At 35.7% G+C, this 14,117-nt stretch overlaps 1 protein-coding gene across 21 annotated transcripts in view; it reads right to left on the bottom strand.

The window, feature by feature from the left end:
* Nucleotides 1-226: 226 nt before the first annotated feature.
* The window catches only part of LOC6605161 (RNA binding protein fox-1 homolog 2), a 113,328-nt gene continuing 99,437 nt past the window's right edge, over nt 227-14,117 (bottom strand). For 7 of the 21 annotated variants that reach the window (XM_032719524.1, XM_032719525.1, XM_032719531.1 and 4 more), the window contains 8 exons: nt 13,874-13,894; nt 8,642-9,362; nt 6,540-6,600; nt 6,341-6,394; nt 5,505-5,576; nt 4,740-4,900; nt 3,847-3,910; nt 227-3,711 (listed from right to left, as the gene is read on the bottom strand). In XM_032719524.1, the coding sequence (XP_032575415.1) occupies nt 3,667-3,711; nt 3,847-3,910; nt 4,740-4,900; nt 5,505-5,576; nt 6,341-6,394; nt 6,540-6,600; nt 8,642-9,362; nt 13,874-13,894 (1,199 nt within the window). In that variant the 3' untranslated portion in view covers nt 227-3,666. Of the gene's footprint in view, nt 3,712-3,846; nt 3,911-4,739; nt 4,901-5,504; nt 5,577-6,340; nt 6,395-6,539; nt 6,601-8,641; nt 9,363-12,091; nt 12,369-13,873; nt 13,895-14,117 lie in introns of those variants that run through there. The other 14 variants (XM_032719535.1, XM_032719536.1, XM_032719540.1 and 11 more) reach the window with 7 other exon arrangements.

The raw sequence follows: 14,117 nt of genomic DNA, 5'->3' as shown, positions 1-14,117 counted from the left end.
AAAATGTCTGAAGAGGTTTTCCATAGAAGGTGTGAGCCGTCAAAGGATTTCCGCTTGATGTTGGATAACCAGTCACAAGTTTTATGCAACCCCCATGATTGATTGTGTGCTGCTAAATGTTCCATTGCAATCTGTCCCTGGAGTGTAAAAGAAAAAAATCCATAATTTATGTAGGTCTGTCAACAGTTGAGTTGAGGTCCACTAAATGAAAACACAATAGTTTGGATTATTTTGCATTTTTTAAAGTTATTTTTATTGCATTTCTCGCTCTTTCCCTCTGGCTTTCTTTTCAAATGTATTTTGTATGAATCTCAAATGTTTTCCACTTGCTTGCCTATTTTATTTGCCATTCACAAACAATATTACAATTTGCCATGGATTGGTATCATGTTTTTTTTTACTGTTTTCTATGTTTGTTTACAATTTGTCACAACCTTACAAATTGAAAATTGATATAAACCAATAAGTTTTGGAATTTGTGTACGTTTATTATTGAAATTTTTCATTCAATAGCTTCCGGTATGTATATGTCATGTAAATTAAATTTGAGCTGAATTTACCTTTAGTTCTTGTGTGTGTGTGTTTTTGCTGTTAGTTGGGTTTTGTTCTGCGATTGTTGCTAATATAATACTTGTTTATCGTCTCTGCGGTTCTATTATCAATTTTGTTTTGTAAGGTAGCGCCTGAGAACGCACGGCTTGGCCATTTTTCGGAGCCTTGCCCGTTCCTATACACAGTGCTAAATTTAAAAAATATGTTTTTCATTATCATCTAAATGTTTAAAAATCAAAATAGGTTTCTTGGATATTTCCTTTTTACGGGAGGGGAAAACTGTAATGCTATATTCAATGTTTTGTTTTTTTATATTTTAATTCATATTTTATTTCAATTTGTGTTTTGCATTTGCTCATAAAAACAAATGGTACAACTTACAATTTGGCACATCATTAAAGATTAGAGTTTCCATATAATATATATTTATATACTTTATATTTTATACTTTATATGACGCCTAGGCATCTGATCTATGTGAAAGTAAAACAAAAGCTGGCGCTGGCTTATGGTTAGACTACACAGATTACAGAGTTTTTGGGGGTCACAAAATGGATCGGGATAAATGAAGACTTTATCATATACATCATATATCGTATGTTATATCATATAGCTGCGGTGTTTGATTGAGTTGCGTTTTTGCATTTATAATTTACTTGTAGGTTGACTTTCCTCAACGCATTGCTTAAGACAAAAATTGTGTTTTCTTAGTTTTCATTTAAAAGTTTGCGGTGGAAGTTGAGTTCATAATTTAAATGTATATACCATACCGTATTATATTTAAGTTTGCTTTATAACTAGATGGTTTTCGTACCTCCTGCCATTTGCGTATCAAACCCAAATTTCTGTGATTTTATTCTCCTGTCCTGTGCTCGGGGTGGGCCAAAAAGTATACTAGGCTTTTTGGCAAAACTATTTTTTTTGCGCTAGTTGAAAATATCATTAAATTTAATTACGTCTTTATTTTATAATTCACTTGAAAGCTACATTTAATTTGGCAATTGTTGGGTTCGATTTAGTTTTTTTTATTGTTTTTCCCTCTAGTTCGTAATCATTTACTTAACCATTTGTGTCATCTGTCGTCAGCATACGAACTAATACCTAACTAAAAATCATTTAAAATATAAACTTTGGCTTTAAAAATGTCAACGTAAATGTAGTATATTAATGCATGAATCATATGAGAGAATCAAACAAAGAATACACCTTAATGAGGGTACAAGTGTGAGTATGCCATAAATTGCTTCGATTTCCCAGGATCCTGGCCTGTGCGTGTGTCGTTTGTGTGTGCGTTGAGAGGAATAAGGTAAAATACCATATGTCATCATAAATATGTACAATCTGAGACAGTTGCTAAGTGATAAGATAAATAAAAAACCATCAAAGTTGAAGCTCTTTGGAGTTGATTTCATTTCTCACTTTTCCCTCATTTCAAGTAATTGGTAGTAGGATTTTAAGGAAATTCGAAGAACACCTAAAGAATTGCACGATTACACACACACAATAGTAGCTTGGTTTTTTTTTTTTTTGTTTTAGCATAGTACGGTTGATAAACAACTAGTTTAAATTTGACGACAGTAGCTGCCTAAGAATCAAAGTTTTTTCGGTTGTTTTCCATTGAGCATTTTAATCTTTAACATTTGAAAAATACACAACGTTAAAAGTGGTTTCATTTTTGTTTCGTGTGTGCAGTAGATTCGAGTGGTGTATAAAATAAATTCTTAGTTTGCTTAGGGAAGTTTCGCTTCGGTCTACACCGAAAATGAACAACATTGAAACGTCGTTTCTTTCTCAATTTTTTGTTTGTTTGCTTTGTTTCTTTACACAACACACAAGGAAAGTGCTACGGAGTAAGAGCTAAAAATTGTAATTTTTAATGCTTATTATTCGATTTCCACATCATTCATCAATGGCTTTTTGTCACTGGAAGCTTGACCTTTTAAAACTAATATATATATATATATATTTTTTTTTTCATTTTTCCATTTTCTTTTTTTGTTGCTTTGCTGCTATGGCGGCATTTAAAGTAAATATTATTGTATATTCCAAGGATATGTCTACGTGTTGATCTTTTGCATTTACCTATGCGCTACGATTTTTTTGAGCAATTCGAATTGAGTCGTGAGTTGAGTGTGAGTGGTTTTAGCTGCCAAAATATAAAATTATTAGGAACAACCAAGCAATGCATTAAAATTAAATTCGTTGACAATACAGTACAATACAGAAATGAGTATTCTTTGGGTAATCAAATTATAGATATATGAATCTAAAGTACATACGAATAAATATAAATTTTTGTTTGTGCTTTAACAGTTCGCAAATAATATACAATTTGATTTGTTGATGTGGCTGCATTGTTATTTTCCCTTACTACATACTACAATGCTAATGTTTTAGAATAATTTGTAAATCATAAGGACTAACTTAGTTCAACGAAGTTTTGAAAATCAACAACCCAAGGTTTTTTTATATATATTTTTTTGATGATGTTTCAGCATGAAAAGTACCTAAAACATTGCTCTCTTTCCTGGTTTGCTTTGATATACAAATACAATGCCTATGTATAATAACTATATATCATGTCGGTAATATATATATGTATACATATATAAATTCTGATCTGCCGCACAAAGTTTCAGCTTTTGTTCTGGTAAAAATCTACGCATGAAGCACATTTTTCTTTTCATTCTCTGCAAAACTATTTTGCAATTTGAATTTATGTTTTAATATTTTTTTTTTTGTAATCTTTTTTTGTTTGCTTTACTTATATAAACTCCATAGAACTGCGTTTAGCGGCGTATATTTTCCTTTTTGGTTTAGCTTTTTGCTTTTACTGGACGACATTGATTTGTTTATGTTCTTTTTGTTTCTTTGTTGCTTAGCTTTGATTTTCAACTCTCCAAGGACATTGAGCGTCTGTTGTTGGTGTTGTCGTGGCTGCTGTTGGGTGTTGAGTATCCTGCATCTATCGGTTTAGTTGTAACTTCTACTTACTGCACGTAGGGAGGAGTATTTACGTCTAAGTTACTTATTTGCTTTGCTTTGTTCATATATTGAGCATTTTCATCGAGAGTAGTTCAAGTGCGTTATTTGGCTGACTGGCGTAGATTGTTCTTAATATGGCGTGAAACGATTGAATCCACCGCGGTACATGGTTGCCTAATGAAAAATGGTAGGAAAAGTGAAGGTAGTGCGGGGATTTAGTAAATAATAATACGAACATCCATCATATTTAATATATTCGATGAAAATTATACTCTTTATTTGTATTTAAATTGATAGGGAGAAACTTACCCCGTATCCAGGAACTGGTCCAATGCCATGTCCTAGATAAGGATCTGCATATTCGCGCGCATATCTATAAATATTTTTGTGATTGTATGCTTAGCTTATTAGTAATACTCAATGGCGGCATTTTAAATTGTTAATGTTGTTAAATGATGATTGATGATTCCAGTTGGCTTTATGTTATGATTTAATAAAAATTGTTTAGTTTAGACAAGGTCTTGCAAAAGTGTTCAATCGACTGTCGGATCTCTTCAGGTTTCAGAGTTAGGTTTCTACACTTTACCCAATTACACACAATTATTGTTAAAAAGTTTCAAAAAGAAGAAGTAAAATCAAATAATTAGTCAAATTTGAAATCGAAACATTAATATTCAAAAGAACTATAGAACTATTACAAATTTTAAGTTAATAAATATTAATTTAAAGACATAAAAATCAACTAAAAAGGTTATCTTTGAAATACATAATTTCTACTTAAGTTCTAACAGATAATAAACTTATAATGGTAGTAAAAAATAATAAATAATAAAATACTAAATAGACAAATAATAATAAAATATATAATAAATAAATAGATATTTAATTATAAGGTTGTTGATAAAGAATAAAAGGAAATAAATAATAAAATTGGTTTTAGACAAATTAATAAATTCGAAACTGATCAATTAAATTATAAAAGATCAAATACAATACATCTCTATTTTTGAGAGGTTGAAGTCAAATGACAGTTAATAACTATCAATAGATTTTGAATTCTAAAAGAGTTGTGAGACCAACTGAAGATTAAATTGTTATTAAATTATTATTGGTTCTATGATAATACCAACTGGTAACATGTTGTAACTGTTAGTGATGACATCGGATTTAAGTTGGGTGGGATTCGAGTGTATATAACTTACCCAGCCACGGTGGCGTAGCCGGCGAGTGCCGGCTGTGCGGCTGCTGCGGCAGCGGCACCATAGGCGGCCCGGGCAGCTACCGCCGTGTAGGTGGTGGCCGCCGTGGCGTACGCCTGCTGCTGGGCCTGAGACAGCGGAGTCTTTAGCAGCGGAGCAGTGGCCTGGAATAATGGTAAGCAAATGGGGCGTTAAACTGGGGCAACACGAGGGCGGCGACTCGAGGAACAAACGCAGTTATAGTTCGGGGGTTTTATATTATTTTTTGGTTTCTTGAAGGGGCGACAACGGCAAACGACAAGACTAGCGGAGGAGACGGTGAGAGCAAGTGTGGTGAGAAATTAGGAACCCAAACCAAACCGGGTGAGGCCAAAAGTATACACACATATAAGTATATTGTAACCAAAACCGAAAAAGAAATGGGTGCAAACAGTGGAGTAGTGTGATTAAAAATATTCTATGTACACTTAAATATCTAAGTCAGGTGATTTGACCTTTTCTTTTTGTTTACTTGTAACCGAGCTACGTAGAACCCAAGATGCCAGGCTATAAAACCGAAAAGCGAGGCACAAATCCAGAAATAACTTATCGTATTGCATTACTTGCTAGGGTTAACTTAAGACTTAAGACATATAGTAGACATACAGTTTAGGGGGTGCATACAAAAAGGCATTGAGCAGAACGCAAAATTGTGACAACAATCAAACGGAAAGTCTGGATATCTAGGTGCATGGGTATGGAACTATAACTAGATATGATTATTTTTACCAAAACATTCTGTGGAACCGGAATGCGGTTGATCGTATGTGGGTTACTGTTTAGCGTAGTCACAGTGCGGCGCTGTAATTTATGGTTTTTGTTTTTCAATCAGTATTTTGATTTTTTTTTTTTTTTTTTTTTTTGCAATAGTGTTGTGGTAGTTGTTGTTGTTGAGTTGAGTGTGTTGTAACAGTCGTGAAAGATAACCAAAGAAGAATTTGTAGTAGTTACAAAATGTATATAGCATTGAATAATAGGTATTTTATCAAAATAGTTTGTAGTATTAGTATTCAGCAAAAGCAAAAATGTGAAAGAAATCAACAAAACTAGCAGAAGTACATCAAAATGATGTAGATTAAAGTAGTTAAAGAGAGCGTATGCTTCATAAAGCCACCTGTGGTCACTAATTGAATCCTTGGATTTAAACGAAAACCAAACAAAGGATGCACTTAATACGGTAGAGAGCTTATACACAAGTGTTCAGTTATTCAGACATTGAGTTGAATAAGCTTAGCCAAGCTTAAGTCAAAAAGAATAATGTGATTTACGACCAGTTACCAAGTTCGATCTCAACTTAAAGATGTTACACAGCAAGAAATTAGGACGCGTCATTAGTTCGGGATGGACGTGGATAATGCATAAGGAAACTCAAAGGAAGCGACTTAAAACAATTTATTCGTATGAGTAGTAGATAATAACGTTTGTTCCAAAAACCAAGTCAAATGTTTCAAAACTCAAACGGTGTCTTTCACAAGCTACCATAAAAATATACAAATTATAACTGAATTGTTCTTAATTTTTTTGGTGGTTGTGGTTAGGATATTAGTTTGAAAAAGTTTTATTACATTTAATATGGCGGCTGGCTGAGCGGCTGGAACTTCAGTGACCGGTTTGGCTGCCTGTAAGATTTATATAATATTTTCATGTATTTTCGTGGCAAGTTATGGGGATTGTATTTAGATCTAGACTACTATTTATAATACCTTAAAGACGTACATTAAACCTTAAGCTAGTTGAACATTCATTTCACTGGACGAAACTCACCTGGAAGCGTAGATTTGGATCAGCGGAAGCAGCGGCTGCTAAGAAGGGATCATAGTATACACTGCGTTGGGGACAAGATGATAAGAGAAGATCATATATTAATATAGAATTCGTGGTAGGATCATGTCTGGGTAGGTGAGTCAAGCCAGAGGCAACCAATCAATGGAATATATACGCTATAGCCATTTTAATTGGCTTACCTCTGCTTCACTGTATTGGCACTTAAAAGCAAAATTCAAAAATTTTCTTTTGGTTCATTTTTTTAACGCACTTGTGTGGGCATTGATTTAAGCACAATGGAAAACCAGACGGGATAAAGTTTGTTTGTTTTCGAAAAAAAAAAAAACAAAAAAAATTTATTCAATATTTCTCGCTGGCCAATAAAACTTCATCCACATCCGGTTTTAGTTATTTTTGTTTGTTTCTTTTTTTTTTTATTAAATGTTGTTGTTGTTTTTCTTGGTACCGGATGCTGTTGTGGGTAAATGGCTGGAACTTAAGGGGCAACTGAAAAACAAAAGTTGGCACCTAATTGTTGTAGACACCCCACCTACCTAGCTAAAGAGCCTGTGCTAAACTGACCTGATCTGACCTGATTCCCCACTTGATGACGAACTGATTGGAGGAAATGTTTGAGACAGAGGAAACGAAACAAAGGGAAATTAAAAGGTTTAGATATTGTCGTTTATAAAGAGCACTTGCACTAGCAAAGATAGCCAACCAACCAACCACATACATTAGGGTCATTCCATTTCCCAAACACTACGAAAATTTGTCTTGCTTGCTTTAAATTTGCATTTAATCTTTAGACAGAACAGACACTCATGCACCTAGCTAATTAGTTTTGTATATTTTTTTGATTTTTAATTGCTTCTTTGGTTTGGCATGTCTTGATGTGTGTTGATAAGTATACAGTTCTTAATGGAGCATTCATTCGTACGCTATGGTGAGAGGTTTGATATATGGCTGGGCGGGTGAGTGTGTGTGAGTGTTTGTGTATTTGTGTGTGTGTGTGTGTGTGTAGAGAGCAGCCACAAAAGAATAAGTTAATCAAAGGTCTATATAAATATATATATAATGTCGGGGCAGAACATGCACGCAAGGCGCTGGCAGAGAGCGACGCAGTCGCATTAAAACACTTTCAAGTCAAATTCAAATCGAAATTCATCATACGCCTAGTGGTACACAATATACAACCGAGTGTAGAGTAGGTCCCTTAACCAAAGTAACGATAAATTAACGAAGCCAAAAACACAATTCTGTCAATCAAAGTATGATCAAATATATGCGAATGTGTATTTATATATAGAGTCTTAGATAGTTTACGTGGATGGTGTTTGTGTGTTAGCGTGCGTTAATCGGTTGCTCCTTTTGCAAATTTTGTATTCAGTTTGCGTTCGGATCGTAATACTCTTCTATTGCTCGATTTATGTATACAAAGTAAGACAAAGTCTAGGTTTCATTATATGCGATATTAAAACTTTACACACACAAGATAGCTAAAAAACATTTGTCACCAACAAGATAGAGACGTATATAGTAACACAGAAAAAGAGAGACGGTAGGAAAAACGATCTTTAAGCTATAAACAATTTAAGCTTTAGGTTAAAATCATGACAGATGAGCGGGATGTTCTTCTTAAGGGGTTGGGAAACAATTATACAATATATGGATATTACTACGCTTATACGCCAAAATTCATGGTTAATGAATAAATATTTGCAATTTTTCATAGATAATTTATACATTTTAACTTTATAATGATTGCTTTATTAATATCAATATATAACTGAATAGAGCAAGAATAGTAACATCTAAAAAATTGGACCAATGAAATGCTTAAAGAAAGCTATAAATTTTGTTTTGCAAATTGAAATGAAACAGATATGAATACCATTAAATAAAAGCATTCGTAATTCTAAGGCGTGCGTATAAACGTAGTATTATTTATGAACAGGGTGATGATAATTGTAAACTGGGGTGCGCTAAAACTACATTCGCAGCGGAACCAACTAAAGTACAAAATAACAGCTACAATGGACTAACTACGGCGGGATCGCGGGTGTGACGGAGTGAAGTCCACGACGGAGGACTCTACTTACGGCGCGAATCCATGCAAAGCGGCCGCATTGTTGGCCGCATTGGCCGACGCAGCCATGGAAGCAGCAGCCGCAGCAGCAGCGGCTGTTTGCGGCGACTGTGTGGCGCCAGTGGCCGCCGATAGACGGGCGGCATAGGCGGCGGCGGCGGCAGCAGCGTTCGGATTACCGCTCGGATTCTGGATGGCAGCGGCAAGGGATTGCTGCAGTGCAGCAGCATTGCTAGCGGCCGTGGGCACGGCGACCGCTTGCAGTTGCGCCAGTTGTGGGCCAAGGGCGTGGGAGTGGGCATGGGCATGAGCGGCATGCATGTGCGGATGCGAGGCGGCAGCTGCGGCGGCTGCTACGGCGGCATGTTGCTGTTGTTGCTGCTGCTGCTGTTGTTGATGTTGCTGCTGCTGCTGGACCGCCTGTTGCTGCTGCACGGCCTGTTGTTGTTGCTGCTGCTGCTGCTGGTGTTGCTGCTGGGCGGCGGCAGCCACTTGCTGCTGTTGCTGCTGTACAACAGCCTGCTGCTGCTGCTGCTGCTGTTGGGCGACTGCTGCCGTGGCCACGGCGGCGGCGGCCAGTTGGCGTTGCTGTTGTTGTTGGGCGGCGGCGGCGGAGGCCGCCAGCAGCGCCGGATGATGATGCGGATGATGGGGATGATGGTAGGGAGTGGCGCCGACCACGCCCACGTGTCCGCGCTGGATGGCCACTCCACGCATTGCGGCGGCAACGGCGGCTGCAGGAATCACCGAACCGATACGGAAATTCGTATATTTTTGGGGCATTTATATATGTTTGTTTTTTGCAACCATTTGACACAACATTTTTGACCAGTGTGTTTATTGTTTGTATTTATGTGATATATTTTTTTTTTATTTTTGTCATTTATGTGTGTGTTTTGTGTGCAAAAAGTAGAAAAAGGAAAAGAAAAGAACATAAAACGCATGCGGTTAGTTTTCTCTCTTGATATATAAGTAAATGTTATATATGGTATATAGTATATGGCAAATCTAGGCATTATGTAGTAACGATTTTTGTTTTTTTGTATATATAGTCATAGCGCTGAGATGATATTGGTATATACATATAACAATACATAAGACATACGAGTAGCTCATACATATGTATGTAAATGGGATTTATATCGAAACATACTTAAACATTACAACACTGAATTACCAAGAAATGCTACGCATTAGTTGCACTTTATATTGCATAATTGTATATATACGAGTATAGAGATATTATCATCAACAATACGAAAAACATTGGACCGATCTTTAGTACAGAGTATATAGCATATGTACATACATCCATATGTGTACGTATGCGGCAAGACCTTTTCGTTTCAACAACTCATTGCATTTTGCTGTGTGTGTGAGGGGTTAAAAGCATTTAAGTAAATAAAATACATTTAATTGTTGTTTAACCCTTGCACCTTTCAAATACATTTAAAACTAGCAAGAACATTTACCAAGTGCTAAGTGGAATGATATAACAAGTAGGCCGATTGAAATGCAGTTTTGGAATAGGAGGTTGGGAACTATTTTAGGTCAGTGGAATTTCTATAAAGAGGGTGATTAGAGAGGAGTGGAAATTCATGCCGAGGTTTAAATAATAAATAAACAAATTAAAATTATAAAAAAACCATATGAAATTATACGGTCAACCCCATTTCATCTAAGGTTTTAATTATTTAATATAATGCCTCGTTTATCGTTCAGATTTAAAAGAGGAATTGAAGTTTTTTATTTTACTACGATTAAATCGCATTTTATTCGCAATCGGACCACAAAAGCCGCCGTTTAAATGTTGTCCTTTTTTTAATTCCATGCGGTTTTATCACTCAATTTATAATAGTTGCCACATATGTGCATGTGGAAGCCTCATAATTAACAATTTCGCCAGAAAAGCCGACCGATAACCAGAAAACCTGCTCATTATGATCGGCCGCAGGTATCCGTAGCAATGTCACATTGGCTGTGAAAATCAGTGCACAAATCATAATTGAAATTTATGAAATTATTTTTGGACTTTGAATCGGAGTGTTCGCACTGTTCGCACTGCGTTTGGCAACATTGCGCCACAAATTGAAAATTTGTTTGACCAACATGCAATTAAAAATTCGATTTGCCATATTTGTATGCAAATTATTGGCCAAAAACTTAAACTGTGTGTGAGTGTGGCAAAGAATATCATTGAAAATGTTCATTGAATTTGAGCTGAAACGTTTTTCTGAATAGTTTTGCTAATTTTCGTGGCTATGCAAACTAAACGCTCTGGCAACGAAATAATCAATGGAATTAAATAGATTTTTTGGAAGCGGTCTAGGTGGCATGCATAGAGAAATTTTGTTTATAAATTTCATTCGATTTCTGCTTTTAATTGGCAAACTGAATACGTGTTCTCCTCAATTGTTCAAAGCCAAGTCAAAAAGACAAACATAAAAATCGAAAATCGTGCAAACTTCAAGGGTGTAAAAACCAATAACGAACAGGAGCAGAAAAGATTGGGGAATAGTTGGATAGATAGATATAGAAATAAACGAGTACGAGAGTATGGTTACTAGATAGTGATGCTCTAAGAGAAAGGCCTTACGGAAAATGCTTGCTGCGGCAAAATGTTCGCTACCGATAAACATTACGATATATTCGATAGTTACGATATACAATTTAGACTAGGGTTAAAGCTAAGACCTTGCCATTCTTAACAGCTAGTTACGGTTACAGTTTCGGGTGGTTGCCACTAGTTTGATTTGTTTGAAATATACTGCTTCGATCGAGTGTGGTTGGTGTAAGTATGTGTGCCTAGACGTTTGGAACAATGCAATCTCAAGGACGGCAAAAAGTTATGCAATATTTATGGAATATATCGATAGTCAAATAGTCATACCCAAATGCGTAAACCAAAGTAACAAGACAACAAACATTTATACTATATTATGGTACAAAGATTCTCATAGCTAAAGAGTTGGTGATCTTGGTTCTGGTTCTAGTTGTTGTTGCAGTGTTGTTTTTTAATGCTTTTATCGTTAATCGATTGCTACGCTTATAAGCTGGCTTATTTTGAATTAGCTCTGCTGGTATAAATTTAGAAAATTGTATTGCACAAAAGAAAATTTTTTTTTTTTCTTGTAAACTTAAAATTGATTGTAATAAATAAAGTCCTTAAAAATTATAATTAATTTGGGTTCAAATCATTTATCTGTTCAAAAGTCCAAACCTTATACTTTCATATTTCTAAATCATTTAAAGATTTTAATATTGCTATATTTTTAATATTTTTTTGAATAATCTTAAATAATTTGTGTACTATTCAATTTTGTTATATTTCTTTAAAGTAGCTCGCCTATAAACGTAGCAAACAATTTTCTTGATATCCTTTTTGAATTCTGCTTTTAGACGCGCGATTTCACCAAGGACCCTGAGATCAGGATCCCTTTTGGAACACTTTTGGTCGTCGTACCTCCGCCGTGGCGTTGCTGCTGTGGGCGTTGCTGCTTGGACAGCGGTGTGCGGTGGGCGTGGCGCGAGCATAATGGGCGTGGCCGCCGCTGCAGCCGCAGCATGTGCGGCGGCCGCTGCTGCCGTTGCCGGTGATGTCGCCGCTGTACCGCCCGCGACCGCTGACGGCGCTTGCGCCATCTGCATGGAGACGGGCAGCTGAAGGTGGGTGAGGGTGGGGGCTCCGGCGCCAACGGGGGCGCCCAGGAACGGCCAGGCGGCGACCGGCAGGCGGTAACCTTGGATTTGTCATATAGGTTTCAGATAAGATGGGTTTATAGTTCTGTTTCAACTCTGTGGTCACCATTAAAATGAACTTAGAATGCAAGTGTTAGGAGTGTGCGTGGGGGTTTCTCTTTCTTTTCTTTTTTTTTTTGGGGGGGGTTTTAATATAGAGTATATACATATTCGAGGGATGCATGATGAGGTTGCTGTTGTTTTTGTAGTTGCAGTTGTTTTGCATTTCGGCTTAGTTCTAGTGCTAAGTTAGACTTTGGTTGAATCTTGGCGCGCGACGAGAGTTACCAGTTACAGTTACGAGTACGAGTATAAATAGTATACGCTAAGGAGCATTTCAGACATGTTCAGACCAAAGGAATACCAGACCAAACGTAAAACGTGTAATAGCGATAATGTAAATCAGGACAACGGAGAAGTACACAATAATCAAAGTCAAATTCAAATTCAAATACAAATTCATAATCATAATCAGAATCATAATGGAACGCACATACAACGAAACTGGTTAAGAAAAGGATATGTAGATAAAGTAGTTGGCATATAAATTGATATATAAAGTATATATAGTAGGTAGTATGCATAAGACAACACAGCCGCAATATGCTAAATTCATAACCATCAGTATAATGATCTCAGTCATTGTCAATCAGCATTATTCGTCATTATCGATTATTAATTTAAAATCAGGACTAGAAAGAAATTGGCGGACGGGCCAGCTTTAAAAACGGGATTTTCGAGCGGGTGTTAATGTGGCTTTTTATGATTTTAAATTCAATTTAATTTCGGTTTGGTAATTTTAGCTTGCTTGGTATTTTCCACTTTGTTTGAACTTTGGTTATATGCAGACAAAACATAAATAAATTATAAACAAAAAAAATCGAGTTTAACTGTTACAAACGGTTATCAAATAAGTTGCAGCGTTATATTCATATATAGTTTGTATGCATAGTTTATATAGATTAACGAAATTTCCGTCAGGACCTACCAAAAGCAAATAAGTTGCGTTACATGTATCTATTAAACGAAAGTAAATGCTCGTAAAAATATATACTTTGTCCAAACATATTTGCAGATTGCAACCAAATAAAACTAAGAATAACGAACAAATGCAATCGCAAAAATGGTTTCATTTTGGTGAACTCTGGACACTTTAATCCTCCCGACGATGACCTACACATGGGCTTTTATATAAATAGCCATAACAATATCAACATTTGGTGCCCTGCCTAAATATTTGTTCATTGCTTTTGGTCTTTCGGCTTACGAGCTAAAAAATTCGTTGATAAAACTCTTAACAATACATGTAGTTATATATGTATGTTTACAGAAACGAAAACTGGTCAATTATTGTACATTTATGATAACTTATTGCTTCTCAGTATTGGGCATGATGTTTAATTGTGTGTATTATAATTTAAGAATTTACAACGAAAGTACGGCAGGCAATAAATACGTAATAGTAGCAGTAAAACATTAAAGGGAAAATAGTGGACAAAACGCTTACCTTCTGGCCATTGTACGCAAACTGTGTGTCCGGCAAGAGATTTATATATTTTTGCATATATATATATGATTATTCGCATGGAAAAGGCAAAAGAAAATATTTTCATTAGTTTCGCATTTAAATAGGGTTTTTTTTTTGTAGCATTTTGCCTTTTTTTTTTGGGTTGCCTATAATAAATATTGTTGGATACATGTCTTAGGCACATAAAAAAACAGGCAGCTCCATAACAGATACTATATATTGA

Source organism: Drosophila sechellia, chromosome 3L (genome assembly GCF_004382195.2).
Source record: "Drosophila sechellia strain sech25 chromosome 3L, ASM438219v1, whole genome shotgun sequence".
NCBI classification, from domain to species: domain Eukaryota; kingdom Metazoa; phylum Arthropoda; class Insecta; order Diptera; family Drosophilidae; genus Drosophila; species Drosophila sechellia.
The sequence above is the reverse complement of the archived record's forward strand: the minus strand, read 5'-3'. Positions and strand labels throughout refer to the sequence as shown.